Raw genomic sequence first — 19,390 nt, 5'->3', positions numbered from 1 at the left:
AACTAGTCCATCTAAGGTTCTTTTAAGATCTTCCCTTACATTACTCCCCTTAACTTTTGTCTTACTGGAACAACACCGGATTTAAGTTTTATTTTATGAGAATAGTTTTGAATCATGCCCAACTTATCTGAAAAAACATCTTTAAATTCTGATTTGATAAGATTAGTCTCCTTTAATTCATAAGAGAGGAAATATTCTCAAAAGCAATAGTTTCATCTAGCATTACAGGATCCTTTGCGCGAGGATTAAGTATAATCCCAAATTTCCACTGATCCTTCCACCCAATCACATTCACCCCTTTAACTGCTACATACAGTTTAACCTCACCACAGCTGGGTTTGAAGGTGATATTAACAACAAAATAGCCTAACATATTGATCCTTGAACCCTCAAAACTCACAGCATATATATCAGATGGTAAAATATCTGAAAAATTTTATAAAAGTCCTAAACGCTCATCAAAATATTCCTTAGTAATAATAGTCCAAGGCGAACCTGAATCAGACATGAGGTCAAGTTTTACACATAAAACAAACACTTCACAAGTAGGTTTATTAGTGATTTGACTGTCAACAGAATCATTGACAATTTAAATCTCTTCACTAAGATAAACAACAAACCCTTTATTTTTTTCAATACAACTATCACCACCATCACACGCACATTTGCATACTTTTGTTGACTCCTCAGTAACATAAGCTACTTTACCTTTAGGATTCTGAGCAAACTTCCTTACGTCCCTGCAAACTGTGGAGAAATGTCCTAATCTCCCACACTTCCTGCACTCTTTATTAATAGCAGGACATCCAGCATATGAAGCAACATGTGTTCTGCTGCCACATTTAAAACATATCACGGATTTATCAAACCTCTTAAAATACCCAGGATTGATAAATCTATTTGAATTAGATGCAGAATGTACATTATCACTGACTTGCCCATCTCTATGTTTAACCATACAAACTTCATCAGACTCAGATTTATGTTCACTGTGTTTCTTAACAGTGAGCATCCATTTTTCAGATTTTTAAAGATTTAGCAATGGCAATGGCCTCAGACAACTTGGGATCCCCAAGTTCCCAAAGACGTTCCTGTGTTTTCTTATTCTTAACATGAACGATGATTTGATCTCTCAACATCCAAAGTTACAATGTATAGCTAAAGACCTTAAAGCAGTAATAAATTCATCAAACGATTCCATATCCTGCTGTGCACGAGAATAAAACTTATATTTATTAAGAGCAATGTTGGAAACAGGTTTAAATCTCTTCTCAATCCTAAGTAGTGCTTGTTTATATACATTAGTTCCTTCACCTTCACCATCCCCAGGTGGAATAGGAGGTAAAGCCCTAAAAACCGTCTGTCCTTCAGACCCTAAACAGTGCAAAAGAATATTTTTCTTTCTCTCTGCTCCCATACGTTTGCCCTCAATTGCCTTCATGTAATTGAAGAACGCCTCCTTCCAACGTGTCCAAGGAATTGGTGGATCCCCTTTATTTTGTAAAAACTTTTCTGGTGGATCGAATTGCATATTGCAAAAAAAAAAATATATATATATATATATATATATACTTAAGTCCTTTCACTGAAATAATATTTTCAGTATGACTGATATATTGTCCCAACAAAAAAACTTTTGAAATTAACTCAGTATATCCAGTTATAGCGGGGTTAAAAACTCTGTAAGTATATCCACTGAGCACAATGAGAGCACGACCAAGCTTTCAAAATGTGTTGTCTTTTTTTTTTTTTTTAAATATGTTGTTCCTGCCTTTATAGTAGCCTTTTATAAATGTCAAATACTTCCAGAGTGTTATTTTTGAATTCATGTAAAAAGTCACTTACTTTAAGAATAATAATAACAACCGATATAAGAGCGATGAAGTCCTGATTACATACTTCCTCTCGGTGAAAGAATTGCTATGGCAACCACAATCTCTTAAAATGGCCGCCACGCAGCGTGATGATGTCACCAAAGTCTTGCGCAACCTTGTTCTTGCATTACGTACGTGAACGAGAGAACAACAAGGCTCGCTCCGACACTGTCCAGCTCGCTCCGTCACGCTCCAGCTGGCGATGATGAATGCTCAACCTCGCGCTGTCACTGTCAATCATGCTCCAGATGCCGGTAATAAATCAAAAATAAACAAAGATACAATTTCCTTAAAAATGAAGAAATTTAGCCATTCAGTGTTGGTAAGAGTCCTTCATGTGGCGTTTTCATCCAAATTAATCTTGTATCTTCCTTAAGACGAAGATACGATCGGTTTCTTTCTTGATTGAAGGATTGAGTCCATCAAATTAAGACTCCACGTCTGTGCTGCTGTAAATCCTTGAAATGTAGGTGGTTTTCCCATCCTCGTCACCAAATTTTGTTAGAGATTGCACAGGAACAGCTTGATGATTATAAGAATATTTATTGTCAGCAGCACAGCAACAGAGAATGCAGCTACTTGGCATACAGGAACAGAATGACTGACCTGAAGCCTAGCAGCCAGTAAGATTCTAAAGCAAACTCAAAGCATAACAAGGAAAGCTTAAAGGTACAGCATTAACATAAAATGTGAATGAGAATGTAACAGACAGCCTAGGTCCAAAAATAGGGGCACCAAAGGGGAAGATTGCGGAAATTCTGTCAAGTCCCTCATTAATTTATTTTGAGCTATGGCCAAACGAGATATGTCCTCATGGCCCCATAATTCTGCGCCGTACAATACAGCGCTTACCACTTTAGTATTGTATGTTGTGAGGGCGGGAGTTATGGGTTTAGTGTCTGACAGCCTATGTTCTTTCAGAAGGACCCCAGCAAGCTGAGCATGCTTCAGAGCAAGCATGTCAATTTGCGGCTTCCAATGCAACTTCCTGTTTAGGGTTATCCCCAGGTAAGTAAACAAATCTGTCTGCTCTAGAGGAACATCATTCATAAAGACTTTGCTCCTGACAACTTTTGATTTGTGGAGAACCATAGATTTCGTCTTATCCACGTTTACTACCAACTCATGATCATGGCAAAACTCTTCAAAACACAACAGTACAACTTGTAGCCCGGATTGGGTCTTAGAAAGTAACAGGATGTCGGCCGCAAACATGACTAGGGGGAATTTCATTCCCCCAAGAGATGGAGCATCACTGGGGCAAGTGGAATAATATTGCACTACCCTGTCTATGACTAGGGAAAACAAGAAAGGTGCGAGAACGCATCCTTGGCGCACGCCCTTTGTCACCGAGAATTTGTCTGTGACCTCAACATGAGAACCTCATCTCACCTGGGCATTATTGGAATCATGGAGCTTAACTAACATTGCTAGCAGCTCCAGGGGCATCCCCGCTTCTAAATAGGCTCTCCACATTTTATTACGTGGGACAAGGTCAAATGCTGACTTTAAGTCATTGAACGCCGCATATAACGTGCCACCACCAACGACGGGGACAACCCTCCAGTAGATCATCACAAACCTCAATTCCTGATCAATTGTACTTGTACAGGGCCGGAACCCAGCCTGCATGGGAGATAACATCTTGGCGTCCACTATCCATAATTGGATCCGGCTTAAAACTAGTCTGGCAACAATTTTCTGTATGGAATCTATCAGGCTGATAGGCCTGTAATTACCTGCCACTGCTCAGTCCCCCTTTTTGTAAACTGGTATGATTACCGCACCAGACCATGTGTTGGGGATAAACGCACCACTGGCAATGGAGTTGGCCAAATAGGTGATATAAATCACCCAGTTGACCTTATCATGTACGAATGTTATGTTATGTTATGTTATGTTATGGCTATTAGTAAAGCGCAACTGTTACCAAAAAGGTGTCCTGGCGCTGGAAGAAGACCGAAGCAAGGAGTCAAGCCGGATGGGGGGATCAATTGCGTTGGTGAAGATCACTTTGTAAAAAGCCAGGTTTTAAGTGTTTTTCTAAAAATAAGTCCGCAGGCACCCAGTTGGGGCCCGGGGCCCACCTTTTGGAACAAGGGAGAGGACGGTCTCAACCTCAGAGTTGCTAAATGTCAAGGTTGGGATTGGACTAAGTATTTTAAATCCGTCCAAGTCAATGTTGGAATTAGAGAACTGGGACTTAAAATATTCAGCCCACTGATCTGGCGGGACATACTTAATTGGTTTAAATGGTGTCCCGTCGCTCCCCGGTTTCACCCGCTGACAGAAGTTGGTCATATTCTTCTCTTTACTGGCTAGGAAAAGATCGTTGTGTACAATATTTTTTATAGACGATATTGTGTACTCAATATTTTTGTATTTTTGTAAATCAGTATTGGTAGTCCATATTATTGTACTCGATTTTATGACAACGATATTTTGTCAATACGATATTTTGGTTGTCGATATTATGTCAATGATCCATTTTCAGTTCTGCCCCTCGTATCTGTCACTCTCCACCTCTTGTCATAAGAGCCACACTTAGCTACATAAGATTCAGGCAATTACTAAAAACATGGCTTTTTAAACAAGCATATGACTAATTCTTGTGAGTAGGCCTTAGTACTTTTGTTATCGAAGTGCCAAGAAACTGTCCCGGTGTATGTGCACTCAACAAATACTAGTAACATAACATAACAAAACATAAGAGGTAAGAGGGTCTGGCATTCGAAAAGAATGGGGGTTACTAAATGGCCTGCTTGGTCCTCAATGCCATTTCTCCTTACTCGTTGCAATACTCTCAATGCGCCAACAAGTGGCTTTCCTCTGTTTATGTGAGTGGGTTAAAGGGAGACAGGCAAGTTTACGATTACTCATGTGTTTCCACTGAAAACAAAGACTGTATTTCACACCGTAACTTGAGCTGTATGTTGATTAAATATGATATTGCTCAGACCTTCAGTGGAACACCGGACCAGATAGACATTCACAATAAAATTCCACATGATCTTATGTCCACATCCCTCTCTCTGATGGTCAAAGATAATACTAGTTTCAGTGATCTTTTTTTAACAAAAGGATCTTTGATGCATCAGGCTTGCGTGTTCAAAACCTTTCCCACAGTGAAGTGAATTGCTCTGTCTTGACCACTACTATTCTAACGGCACTCTGAAGATTAGAGACATGTTGCAACGATTTTAAGTTGAGACCCAAAGACCTCTAACATATCTCACAACTCCTAAACTGGGCTAGACACCCTAGAGTGAGAGAATTTGGTGAAGAAGATGACAGGAGTGAAAGGCATGATCACAGATAGGGGGCACTAGCAAACCACTCTTGCATCTTTATCACTCTTCAGACAGACCTACCCCCTAGCGTAATTAGCGTACAGAGGACAATGGTCAATGGACCTTGCCCTCACATTGATCGAAGCTGACAGGCTCAACATCTGTGATAGAGAAAATGAATCTCTAAAACAGCGCAAATGCTGTCAAATTAATGTACGGGATATCTGACCCCAGTTTGTCTGAAAGCCATGTGTAATGCTCCTGACAGTTGCTGTAAGGGTTGTGATTCACTTAGGACTTCTATCCACATGTGGTGGGATTGCCAAAAAATCCAGCCATGTTGAGGCCATATTTAGGAACTCATAAAGTGAATTACATACATTGAGCTACCTTGATTGCCACAAATAACTCTTTTAGGCCATATGGAGCTGAACAAACTTCACCCCCTATCTTGAGCTGAGGATAATTGAATAGCCCCACTCTTATTTCCAGTGATAGCCCAGAAATGGTGGAACTCCTCTTTATCAACGATAAACCAGTGTTGAAGATTATGATAAGGACTGTCGCAAGAAAGCTGAGAATAGAGCACGTGTATTAGATCGCAAACAAATATTACGACCTGCCAAAAAACTAAAGGGAAATGCGGTTACCAACACAATGGAAATTGCATTCATTACTGAATACAATTCGTATAGTAATCACATCTACAATGTGATAAGAAAAAATTGGCATTTGTTTGAGTCCAAATCTATTCCACAAGGAACTGTCTCAAAGAAACCCAAAGTGGTATATAGAAGAGGTCCTACTCTTAAAGTCACATTATGTCCCAGTTATGTCAAGTCTAATCGCTCAAAAAGAACTTGGTTACCAGAAAAACCAAATGGTTTTTTCATATGTGGCGGCTGCTGCATATGTAAATATGGGAGAAACAAAATCAACAAGTTCTCCTTCAATAGCTCAAAAGAATTTACAATTGATAATTTTAGCAATTGCAATACCACCTTCGTTTTATATATCATTATATGTTCTTGTGGCAAAACGTATGTTGGGAGTAGCATACGAAGTTCAAAAACACGCATTCAAGAGCATATAAGAGCAATAAGGAACACAGATGCTAAATATCCAATGGCTAATCATATTTGCAGTGAACATCCACGCAACAAAGACATTGAATTTCATGCCATTGACCATGTAAAGAGTAATGAAAGAGGTGGGAATCGAGAACTATCCCTACGACAACTTGAAGCTAAATGGATTTGTCGTCTTCGTAGTGTGAAATTTGGACTTAATTACAATCATGCAGTATCATTAAACTATACCTTTGTAGAAAGAAGAAAAATTGTGCCTAATAAACTACACATTATATGAACATCTTTATATGTACACATTTATAGTGCATCTTCAACAAACTATCTAAAAATAAGAGGCATCATTCAGCTATACCTTTGAACAGACTTAAAAATATATATTACTGTATAGACTGTTTTGTAAACAAACTTCAAGTGCAATAAAAATAATCCCAATATACATCTCTATATTTAATAATATATTTTAAACAACACCGTTTTACAATAATGTGAAATCTATTTTAAATAAACCTAAAAAATATATAACGCACCTTTCAAATAAATCTCACAAACTCAGACAGGATTTTTTTTTTACACACAGTCAATATAGATCACCAGACTCTGCAAGGTAAAACCAGTAATGCAAGATTTACCTCTATTTTTCCATACAAATACACATAAGCAACAAATGACATTGCTTATCAGAGATTTTCAAATTGAAAAACACATTTCCATTGGTTATAAATAATAACCCTTTTCAACGGATGTATGACGTTACAACGGCTATTTTACAACGCATTCCATTACAACGCATGCCATTACAACGAGTTGTCTAAAAACACCTCTACAACACATTCCATTACAATGCATACTAACTTTACAATGCATACCATTACATTGCATGTATGGTAAGTATTGGATAGTATAGGGATAAAAATTACTATTCTAACACCAGGGGGTGCAACAGTAGGGAAAGTGCTGGATAGTGTAGGGGTTAAAATTACTATTCTAACTCCAGGGGGTGCAACAGTAGGGTAAGTTTTGGATAGTATAAGGGTACTATGCGTTGTAATGGTATACGTTGTAATGGTATGCGTTGTAATGACTGTGTTGTAATGACATGCATTGTAATGGTATGCGTTGCAGTGTCATGCGTTGTAATGGTTGCGTTGTAATGGCATGCGATGTAATGGATCTTGCATTGTAAAAGGTTTGTTGTAATGGTAGTGCGTTGTAAAAGTTGCGTTGTAAAGGTTGTTTCCCCTTTTCAACTGACCTCTTCACCCCTTCTGCTTAATGCCATTTTCTATAGCAACAGGTCATGGAATATTCAACTTAACTGACAGGTCACAAGTTCACCTCAGAATCTCTCATTTTACCAACTGACTACCTCAGCTACAGACATCTTTTGATTAGCTACAGAGATCCCTTCAAGATGCTTTCAGTGTGGATTGTTGATCACAGCTATGTATTCCTGTGCAAAAGGTATGCTGAACACAGAGGTATTGACAAAGACCTAACTTTGCAAAATGTACACATTAAATGGATTGGACAGAGAGGATTAAAGTAGCACCGATTGTCACCTTTGCTTAAAACCTTTTTTTCATCTCCAACCCCCTGGCCTCATGATTGTGCTCTGTGGTGGCAATGACCTAGGCACTTTGACTGGGGTAGGTCTGGAAGTGCTAATGAAGGACAAATTTGTAGAATTGATGTTGCTTTTACCCCAACCTGTCTGCTCTAACATTTGCCAACGACAGAAATGGAAGGGGTCCAATCAATCTTATCCACAAATTGAGAAAGCTAGAAATAAATGTTAATAAAGCTGTTTCTGCTTACCTCAGAGACCATTCACTGGGCTCCTTATAAACCACAATCTACGTTTCTGTTAGAAATGGGATCTCTGGTTGGCTGAGGTTTGGGCCAAAGCCAGGCAGAGACAACCACTCTAGTTAGGGCAAAGGAGTTACACTCAAAAGATAACCCCTGCTCACCCCCTTGGTAGCATAGCGCGAGCAGTAAGGCTTATCCCGGAGGCAATGTGTAAAGCATTTGCGCACGCACCCACCAGCAACAACATCCCAGGCCCCCACAAAAGGAACTCCACACAAGGTTATATCAAAAATAGCCTTTGTATTCTCCAAACACATTAGAATAATAATCACAATATGTACACTGGGCCAACTGGCACAGGGCAATATTTACAAGGGATTATGTACACTTGACAGGGCCACATGGACCACTGTCAGGATCATCACAAAGTGAACTTGGTAAAGAAATAGTAAAATGATACATATGACCTTAGAACACAGCCAGTAGTCACTGGCAGACACTATACTCAGCGTCAACCTGTAATATAAATCATACCAGGCAAAGTATCCCACAAATCTAAATACATTAGACCCTAACCACCTAAGTAAAAATTACACTAGGGGCGTAAATCACACAGGGAAGTACAATCTCAATAGGTGAAAGAACCTCATAGTCATAAACCATATCGAGAGGTATCAAATAGGGTGCGCAAAACATACTATACACAATACATTTCCTAGCACCCAAAAGCATTAGCACATAAATCACATTAGGGCCTGGGGCTCTATCCATCTAACCATCCCCTGGCCAACTGGGCATTTCAGATAGGGGACTCAAACGCCCTATGTCCACAGAGTCAGGGCTGCTGCCTAAGCAGCGAAGGTCCAGGGTGCGCCACTGCGCAAAACCTAAACGTCGCAGCTGCCCACTACTTGCTGGGCAGCTAAGACCAACAACAGGGAGGCCTAAACGATGCAGCTGGCACTAATTACTGCGCAGCTGGGGAAGGCCTGGCACCTCGGTGCCACTTCTGTCCATCTCAGGGACTTTCTCAAGCAATGCGCCTAAACGGTGCAGCTACCCTCTACTTGCTAGGCAGCTGTAAAAGTTAACATGCGGCATGGGCCCTCAATGGCCCTTAACAGCCCTGCGCCAAACGTTGGAGCCATCTAGGCTCTAGAAACAACTTTGCCCCTTGAAGCACACAGACTCCTGAAATGGTTATGCATCACAAAGAGAGCAGGAACTGGCCCCCAAGCACTGTGGAGTGCACTGGTGCTCTGAAATAAACGTGTACATGGTGGAGCCAACACAGGCTCTAAAATTAAGTATGTCTCAAGCCCCTCATGGGGACTCAAAAAAATGGTAGCCCAAAAGCATGGAAGCCCCACGGGGCTCTGTGGAACAAATGGGGCACCAAGCCCCTCACGGGGACTTTAAACACATCAGGGCCAAAGCAGAACTTGCCCCTGAAGACTGTGGGGCCCACGGGGGCTCCCGGCAATCAAACATGCCCCCTGTTGGAGCGGCCCGCTGCCAAGTGGGGAAACTCGAGAAACAACCAGAGAAAACCCTGAGCTCTCTCTTACTGTCTCTCTCTCTCTGTGGTGTCTCTCCTGCGCTCTCTTCTTTGCCGGCAGCAGGGGCAGGCACCGGCAATGTGCCTCCTACCCCCTCCGCCTTCCACCGCTACTGGCTGGTGCCTGTGAGGCTCTACCTCAGCAATGGGAGCCCCGCACGGGCAGGCACCAGCATTCTCTTCCGGGGAGGTTTCTCCTCACGGCGCGGGGCTTCCCTCCACCACACGGAAGCCCCACATAGAAAGCAGTCCTCTGGCGTCCTTCCAGCCCGGCTGCAGGCCCCGCCCCCTGTCACGGGCAGGAGTGACTGGCTTCCGGGTCGGTCGAGTTGAGCCGCGGCAGGGATACTTCCTAGGTGAAAAACGAGGGTAGGCTCTCTCGAGAGCAAAAATAAAGGTAGAAGCGGGGTGGGCAACCGCTTGGGCTCCCATAAACGGGGTGGGCACACGTATGAATTATACCATAAAAACGTAGACGCAGGGTGGGTATCTGCGCACTAGCAATAATTAAATAAGAGGGATGGCACCTGCAATTGCGCCAGAACGGGGGACTCCCCAAAGGGGGGGTTCCCTCCCAAAGGGGGCTGCAGCACAGTGCTGCTCAGCCCACGCTTCTCCCTTTCAGGGAAAATTAAAGGATAGCGCATCCAGGTGCTAGATGAAGCCAAAAATCCTGGAATTAAAAGCAAAGCACTCCCAGGTGCAGGTCAAGTGTTTGAAGTCCTGGAGGCATCAGGGGCTAATGTAGGGCCCAGGGGATAGCACACAGGGCACTCCAGTAAGGAGGCAGCCCACAGGGCGGTCCCTCCTGGGCCCCACCAGCAGCACGCCCTTGGTATATTCAAGTAGGAGAACAAGAACATTTTTATGGGGTCACAGCCCCTCATTTATACAGCGAAATCCTTTGTTCCCAAAGGTGTAGGCAAGGGGAGAACCAGATGCAACTGGTTCTGGAGCACTTGAGCATTTTTTTTTGCTCAGATCCTCTTCTCCTATTCACAGGATGGGTCAGGGACATCAGACGCACCACAGGGGGTGGAGCCAGCATTGTGGAGGGAAGGCCCAGCCCTATTCAGGTCACAGGTGCAACTCCTCCCTCCCATCTACATGCAGATCTCCCTATTCACCACCGTGTAGACCCATCCTGGCTTCTGGAGCCAAGCACACCAGCCAGCTCCTGTCAATCACAAGCCAGACAGTCAATTCACATTCACTGCAACTTCTAAAAGTGGCACTTCTACACTAGTCATATTAACTCTGCGCACACCATCGCGCAAGTCATATTAAATCTGCGCACACAGTCGCGCAGCATTTAATCTCACGAGTTTGCACATATAAAACTCGCCCTTGCACTCCTCTCACATTAGGAACTACCATGGACACACATATCCCCCATGCATTCCTATGGGAGGGCAGGCTAATCTCACCACACGCACTCAGAGAGCTAACGCACTTTACACTGGACCACAGTGCTAAAGTGCGCAGAGACCAGAAATCAACTAACATCATGTCATATTAAAAGGCAAAAAGTTAAGGGGTGAACCTGCCAAAAGGGCCAAGTCCAACAGTTTCCATATCGAGGGCATCGACAGGAGTGACAGAGTACACTTCACTGATGAAGGGAATAGTGTTTCTGAACAACTTAAAGCTCTGCATCCGCACTTACATGTAGCTGCAAGAAACTCATAATAAACACAGGGGCTCTTTTTAGAGCCACCCAATAACCCAACATATAACCTAGGTTTATATAAAAAAATCGTACTTATTTTTGCTAGGAGTCACCCACCCAGCATGCCTTAGAGCAGCGCACCCATCGCGTTCACACTAGGTGGCCGCACTGAGTGCCCCGCACCCCTCGCATTCTACCAGAGGCTGCGCTGGGAGCCACGTACCACTTACGTTCATGCCAGGGGGGCCACACTGGGAGCTGTGCACCCCCTGCGTTTACACCAGGGGGTTGCATTGAGCACGGTGCTAGGGTCGCAACCAACATTTTTTTTTAAACCGTACCCTTTCATTAATTTACATTTGCCACAGGAACCCCACCCCCCGGAGAATGCTCAAATATAATTTTTATTAAACGGAGGCGGGGGCTGTCACCCCCTCCTTGCCCATTTTGGGGCCCAGGGACCCCATCCCCAGGGACCTGGCCTTGTGGTTAGGGACCGTGGGGTGAGACCAAATACCCCCATGGTTCCACCGGCTCCCCGCTTCTTGCGGGAGCCAGCATTGCTTTTCCACATGGGGGCTGTTGACATGCAGCCCCCATGATTGCTTCCAAAATCCAAAGCACGTTTGCTATGACTGGGCAGGAGCCAGCCCCCGGGGGGTGGTGGTCCCCAGGCCCATCAAGGGCTCCAGGAGGGGGGCTGAGTGGCCCCCCTCCCAACTACTGTACAGCCCCAGGGAGGTGGTAGTCCCCAGGGCTCGGGGGTCCATAACAGACCCCCGAATTTGCATTATTAGTGCTCTGGGGAGGTGGAAGTCCCTGGGGCATATGAGGGGGCTCGAGCTCCCTTCACAGGTTTAATATTTATTTAAAAAGAGAAGCCTCTGGGGTTGTGGTCCCCGGGGCTGTAGGGGGGACATGTGCCCCCTACTAATATTTGAGAAAAGCCCCAGGGTTGGTGATCCCCGGAGCTTGGGGTGGCCTTGGAGGCCTCCCACAAATAAAACAAGCCCTGGGAGGTAGGGGTCCCTGGGGCTACGGGAGGGCCATGTGCCCTCCCGCTTATTATAAACGCAGCCCCGGGGTAGCGGAGGCCCCCCGCAGGCCCCCGCTAATATTTTTTGGAAGTGCCCCGGGACCTGGCCCACACAGGGGCCTCAATTAAATGAAGCGCAAGAGCCCCAGTGCAAATTTTGCCGATATTTTTTTTAGATAAAATGCTATTTTTGTACTTGGGTGTCCTTTGGGACCCCTGAGCAGGCCCAGGGGGTCAGGGTGTTTCTACCCTTTCCCCTTTTCTTGTTTTTTAACTTTTGTTTTACTGTTTTCTTGTGACTCGGTTCTACCAAATCACAAGATGACTGCCAACACTTCCTGGTTTGAAGCGTTGACAGACAATCACAGTGAAACTCGTGCTCTGGAGGGTTTGCGACTCCACATTGTCCCTATATATCAAAACTTTTTCTTTTTCACATTTCTCAGGAACTACTGAACGGATTAACACCATTTCACAAAAAGGGCTCTTTCTGAACCCAGGGCTACCTTTTTGCCAAATTTGGTGTAATTCCGTCGAGCAGTTCGAGCTGTAGCTGTGTCTAAATTACATGGGGAAAATATTTTTTGGGACCCCCCTTTTTTCTCAGTCCCCGCTTGATGAGTCACCCCAAAACTTTCAAGACAGGAGCGGGCCGCTAGTTTAGAAAATTTCATGAAGATTCGTCAACCGGCGCCAAAGATATTGAGAAAACAAAAAACGTTTTTTACTATGGAAACTAGGTCTTAAGTATAACTACCTACTGGCGATCAATGGAAAAAAACACAGGTTTAAGGGGCGTTATAATTAGTTGGACATTTCACTCAGAGAAAGTCTGCCGTTATAGTTAGTTCAGCTAACTATTACTTGTGCCCCCGCAATGCACTGCTGATGACATCACATATTACATCACTTATGACATAGTCAGTGACATCACTGATGACATCAATGATGACATCTCAAATGACATCACTGATGACATCACTGATAACATCATCCAGTGAGTCAACCAACCCAATTTCTCACAAAAACCATGAGTAATTTATCTTTGTATTTGCTATTTTTAATTGATTTGAATCATACTGATTTATACATTCCTGTTTTCACTACTGATTTCTGACCACATGAAATGAATTGAGTTTGTATTTTTGCTAATCTGCTACTAAACATTCATGGTTTACAAATCTACTACCCTATGTTATCATTGTATGGCCTAATTGCTTCACTGTCATAGATGTATTATTGATTTTTGAAGCCATGCCTAAGTCTGGTACTAATGGTTCATCAACTGGAGCTCCACTTGTACTTGAGTTTGCACCAACGATCTGCACCACTGCAAATCCCATCTACCCTGTAATAGTACCCTTATAGTGCATTGCCCATAAATCAGTGGTGTCACAACCCACTTAGGTTGATTAATAGAGTCAAGTGCAGGCCTCACCCTTTAGGAAACACATTTATTGAGAAAATCATCACCTGTTGAGGCCTGAGGCGGTTTGAGGATTGGGAGTAAGACTGAAGACGAGCAGGAGGAAAAAGCCCCTGGTGTGCTAATACAGACCTTTCAAATGCTGATTCTGAATCCAACTTGGAAACTTTTTCATCACTAAATTGATCATGTGGATTAGAATCCTTGTACCCTGGGAAATGTGTTCTTTACTGTTCCAAGCACCTTCGATGTTATGATATTGTTTGCTGATCTAAAATACAAATCAACATTGATACTATGTTTCCGTATGAGCAGTTCAGACACACATTTGGAGACATAATGTTTGATGAAGATTATATATGGAATGCCACGCCACTGCTCACTTGGTGATGGTTCTTACCTGCATCAAACCAAAGCTGGGGCCCATCTCACACCAATTAAAGGTAGTGGGAGTATAATAACACGACATATAAGAAATGATTCCAGCAATCACGGCCGGATCCATGCACAAACTGTTGCCAACTTCCAAAATCATTGGTTTGTACTTGGACATGTATTCGAGGTCAGTTTCTGCCATCTGGTAGGATGCTTTGACCCCTGCAGCGAAAATGGTAAAGTAGTGAAGATTATTGTTGGCATTATTGTTTGATCATCAACATTCTTCCCAGTCAAATATCCAGAGCCACATGCATGGGAATCAAAACAGAAATGGTCAATACCATTCTATAGATGCTGCAACACCATTTGCTAATAGCGTAACAAAATTGTACAACTTTAGGACTGCCTGTGCTTAAAATATGTTTTTAGAAGCATTCAGAAAGAGGAAGGGGTCCCTTGGAGACCACCTCCCATTTGCGAATAGGTTACTTGAAGCAGGCAGTAAAATGCAAATGTTTTGTGACTGCATTTCGGCAACAGAGCCTTCACACATACCACTGTGAGTCACTATTAGGTAGAGATGCCCTTAACATGCCCCATATTAATACAGAATTGCAAACCATTGTTGAATTAGGTAATAGGTTACCGAATTACAAAATAGGGCTTTGTATATAGAGAAATGCTTTTTTCCGGTCGTAAAAGGTCAGATTCTATGAATTGAGTCATTTGCAACCTAAAAAAACATTGTACATCTGGCACTTCGAAATGCTACTCACATAAAAAAATAACATAGATCATTCACAATTTGGTGTGGGTGACTTGAAAATGTAGCAAATCTGACTTTTCTACATGGTTACCCCCTATTTTTTGCTTTTTTCTGGATCTTATTTTTCCTTGTTATTGAACTCTGTGCACTGTACATCTGTTAAAGGAGAATAATGGAAAGGGGCGACCGCTCGGTCCCCCCGAACGTATGGATGGGGGCCCGAACCTCCCGGGAAGCCATTTTGGGCGGGGTGGGTGTGGCCCGGCTGGTATGCCCAAAGCGGCGTAGCCGGAGCGCGCCTTCCCCCGCCCGAGAGGGGTTGTCCTAGACACCTCGAAGGAAGACCACGCCCAGTAGGCGTATCAGGGACAGGTACACGCCCTCCCGCAGAAGGATAAAGGAGCGGGAACCCAGAAGATCGGAAGGCTGCACCCACTCGTTGCTCGTGAGCCCTCGACGGAACAAGCAGCAATTTTGAACGTGGTAATCCTGTTTTTTCTCTTTCAGTTCAACACGGTTTTTTCAGGACCTCGTGGATCGACCAAAGGCGGAGGACTCGTAACCATGCCTAGCAAACAAGCAGGAAAGGGTTCAGAGATGGAGAAGATGTTACGCCTATTGTCGAACCGGATGGCTTGTATGGACCGAAAGCTCGGTCAAGTCCAATCGCTCGGTAGAGGTTTGGCGCAGGTAGAGAAACAATTGGCGACAATGAACGACCCAGGTCAGCCGAAAAAGTTAATAGGCCCGGCCTTGCCGGGAGTGGTTCCCGGGTTAAGAGGGAAGCGGATCAAAGAAAGGGCAGTCTCGGGGGGGGTCCCGGCACCAGAGGTGCCACCCATCGTCCCCCTAGTACCGGCTGGTGTCCCGGTTCAGGAACCAGTTTTAGGCCAACCTATCCCAGTGGTGATCACCTCGACCGAGGATGATGAAATGCCCCCAGAATTGGCCGCACAGTTGACCGCATGGCTTAAAACAAAGGTGGGGGGCACAGCGACCCCGGGAGATCCGGCCGAAGAGGCCAGAGTGTTAATGAAGCAGTTGCGGCAATCGAGAGATGTCGCGAAGGCGAGTGTTCCTCTTGTTCCCCCACAGGTGGCGCCAGGAGTACCAGCAGCTGGTCAGGAGAAGGCGGCGGCAACAATAGCCGATCCGGGTAAGATCGCATTGCCAATGGTGGGGGAGGGCTCGATACCCTCAAGGCGGGAAAAGGTTGCACAGCACGTTCCCTTGGCCACAAAAGAGTTAATATGGGGAGACAAGTATGTCAACATGTTTTCATTGTTAACGGACCATCGTGAGATGGAATATGCTAAAACACAGAAAGATTTGTGGCACCCTAGTGTATGGCGCGCCAAGATGGCCGAGTTCAGGGTGGAAGAGACAGTGACGAATTGGGTTAAGGCCTTCTCTATATTTACCGCAGTTATGGGGGAACGTAAACCTGATGTTATGACTGAGTTGGTTTGCTATCAGAATCGCATTATGGATTTGTATTCAATGTATGAGGGGGAAGAATGGAAAGGCTATGACATGAAGTTCCGAAAGCAAAGGAATATGATGCTTCTCTGTCTTGGGATTGTTTGGACTCGGTCTCATGGCACAAGCAACTCCTGCCAGGGGCGACAGGTACGTCCTCGCCAGGCGGGAGCGGGTCCGGAGTTGTCCGCCAAAAGCCCGGGGTGCCCTTTCGAGCAGGCGCAGGTGGGGGCTATCAGCCTAGAGTTGGCGGGAAGGGCGGACAAGGAGGGGTCTGTTGGGGCTTCAATCGAGGCAATTATAACAGACCGCAGGGGACATGCAAGTTTAAGCATGTGTGTGCCGGCTGTGGGAATTCCTCACACCCGGAAAGTACATGTAGATCAAAGAATGGCGGGATGGGTGGAAAAGGAGGACCTAAGCAGGAGTGAGGTGGACCTTTGTAACCGATTGCCTACACCCGTTGATCTAATGGTTATGATTCCGTGGTTAAACAAATACCCTGATCATGTGTCCGCTGGGGTGTTGAGGAAGGGATTCTTACATGGCTTCCACATCCCGGTGGGGGAAGTTCGGGGGAATTCCTTTTGTAGAAACCAGTTATCGGTACGGCACAACCCGGGCGTGGCAGAAAAGAAAATAGCAAAAGAAGTCAGTTTCGGCCGAGTGGCTGGCCCCTTTTCATGCCCGCCGGTGGCCGATTTCATATGTTCCCCGTTAGGGGTTGTCCCGAAGAAAGACCCGGGGGAGTTTAGACTCATACATAACCTTTCTGCTCCCAGGGGTTCCTCGGTAAATGACGCCATAGACCCAGAATTTTGTTCGGTACGATACGCATCGTTCGACGATGCCGTGGCCATATTGAACCACCTAGGCCGTGGGGCGCTGATGGCGAAATGAGATATCGAATCAGCATTCCGGTTGCTTCCGGTGCACCCGCAGGATCAGCGCCTGCTAGGTTTTGCATTTCAGGGCAAGTATTACATGGATAAATGCACGCCCATGGGTTGTTCCATTTCATGTGCATATTTTGAGATGTTTAGCTGTTTTTTGGAATGGGCATTTACAGAGGCCACACGGCATAGACATGTTATGCATTATCTGGATGATTTTCTGTTTTTGGGGGCAGCCGGTGATATGAAATGCGCACAGGCGCTGTATGATTTCTGCATCCTCATGAATGAATTCGGTGTCCCTTTGGCACCAGGTAAGACGGTCGGACCATCTACTTCACTGGAGTTTCTGGGTATTGAGCTCGATTCTGTGGAGGGGTGTTTCCGATTACCAGTAGACAAAGTGATCAAGTTCCGGGCTTCCTTGATGCAATGCCTGAGTGGGGAGAAAGTGACCCTGCACCAGTTACAACAAACAGTGGGTCAGCTTAATTTTGCCTTGAGGGTGATTCCTATGGCCCGCCCGTTTTCGCGCTCTATCGAGCAGGCTATGGGTGGTCTCAAAGAGGCTCACCACCGTACGAGACTGTCTGGAGAGGTTCGCCAGGATATGCGTATTTGGTTGGCATTTCTGGCGGACTTCAACGGGCGAGTCGTCTGGAAATCCCCGCCAGAGTCTTCGGAGGAATTAGGTCTATGGACCGACTCGGCGGGGAGCATGGGTTTTGGCGCCATCTTAGGTGATCGATGGTCGGCACAAACATGGCCAACATGGTGGCACTCCGACGGCCTCACAGGTAACATTGGATTTCTGGAGTTATTCCCCATCTGGGTTGCTCTGATGACATGGGCTGATGACTTCAGGGGACGCTCAGTGGTGTTTTGGTCCGACAATATGACTGTCGTAGATTGCATTATTCAACAGGCAGCACGCTGCAAAATGATTTTGAGATTGTTGAAAGAGATTGTGCTGCTGTGCATGAGATTGAATGTACTGTTCAGGGCAAAACATGTGCCAGGTGTACTGAATCATGCGGCTGATGCACTCTCTCGTTCACGTATGCAGGCATTCAGGGGTTACCTGCCCACAGCAGACTTAGACCTCGTGGCAGCGAGTTTAGCCCCCAGGACAAGGAAAGCATACGAAGGAGCGTTTCGTTCTTATTGCACATATTTGGGTCCTGTGGGGAGTGTGCATTGGGGGCAGGAGGAATCCTTCCTGGGGTACCTGGTTGCACTACACAGGGAGGGCCGATCAGTGGCAACGGCCGGTAGGCATAGGGCGGCCATTTCATTCATGGCCCAGGTACACGGCATAAAAGACCCTACGGGTTCCCTTTTGGTGAAGAAAGCCCTTCGCGGCTGGCAGCGCCTTGAGGGTTGCAAGAGAGATACGAGGCACCCGATTGGCTTAGACAGACTGTCTCTGCTTTTAGCAAAGCTGGACGAGACGTGTTCCTCCCATTACGAAGCAGTTCTGTTCCGGGCAGCGTTCACACTGGCATTTCATGGGGCCATGAGGGTGAGCGAACTTGTCGCAAGGAACAAGAGAGATATGGAGGGAGGTTTGTGCAGGGATCACATCCAGATAAGGGGTGATTCGATGGTAATCATGATAGCCAGGTCCAAGACCGACCAGGGGGCTATGGGAGATAGTGTGGTCGTACAGCGCAAGCGAGGGTCCCCCGTCTGCCCGTTGAAGTGTGTGGAAGACTACTTGGCGCTGAGAGCGGCCGCCTGGGGGGGGAGCTTGCTCCGACACAAAGATGGCACCCCACTGACGAGATTTCAGTTTCAGAGGGTGCTGGCACTGGCAATCGCTGACGCGGGCATGGACCCGTGCGATTTTGGGACCCACTCCTTTCGGATAGGGGCTGCTACTGAGGCTACAGCCAGGGGTCAGAGTGCCGAGGAAGTGAAACAATTGGGCCGTTGGTCCTCGAATTGCTTTAAGAGGTATGTGCGATTGCACATGTTGTAAGTGATCAATTGACATGCACTCACGTTTTCTGTCTTTTGTTTACTTTGCAGTTTCCCGGGCCTGCCATGCAGGGCGGAATTGGAGGTCGACCCTACATCAAGAGACCAGCGGTCAGAGATCACCGACTGGGGAGAGGAAGG

General features: G+C 45.4%; 1 protein-coding gene across 1 annotated transcript in view; it reads right to left on the bottom strand.

The window, feature by feature from the left end:
* Positions 1 to 19,390, bottom strand: part of LOC144806247 (lysozyme g-like) — a 311,011-nt gene that overhangs the window by 27,547 nt on the left and 264,074 nt on the right. Inside the window, exons 6-7 of the mRNA XM_078672649.1 lie at positions 14,154 to 14,350; positions 13,886 to 14,024 (exon numbers count right to left, since the gene is read on the bottom strand). Coding sequence (XP_078528775.1) covers positions 13,886 to 14,024; positions 14,154 to 14,350 — 336 coding nt within the window. The remainder of the gene's footprint in view (positions 1 to 13,885; positions 14,025 to 14,153; positions 14,351 to 19,390) is intronic.

The sequence above is a fragment of the Lissotriton helveticus genome, assembly GCF_964261635.1.
Source record: "Lissotriton helveticus chromosome 1_1 unlocalized genomic scaffold, aLisHel1.1 SUPER_1_unloc_56, whole genome shotgun sequence".
In the NCBI taxonomy this organism is placed as follows: Eukaryota; Metazoa; Chordata; class Amphibia; order Caudata; family Salamandridae; genus Lissotriton; species Lissotriton helveticus.
Note: the sequence above shows the minus strand (reverse complement) of the source record. Positions and strands in the feature narration are given on the sequence as shown.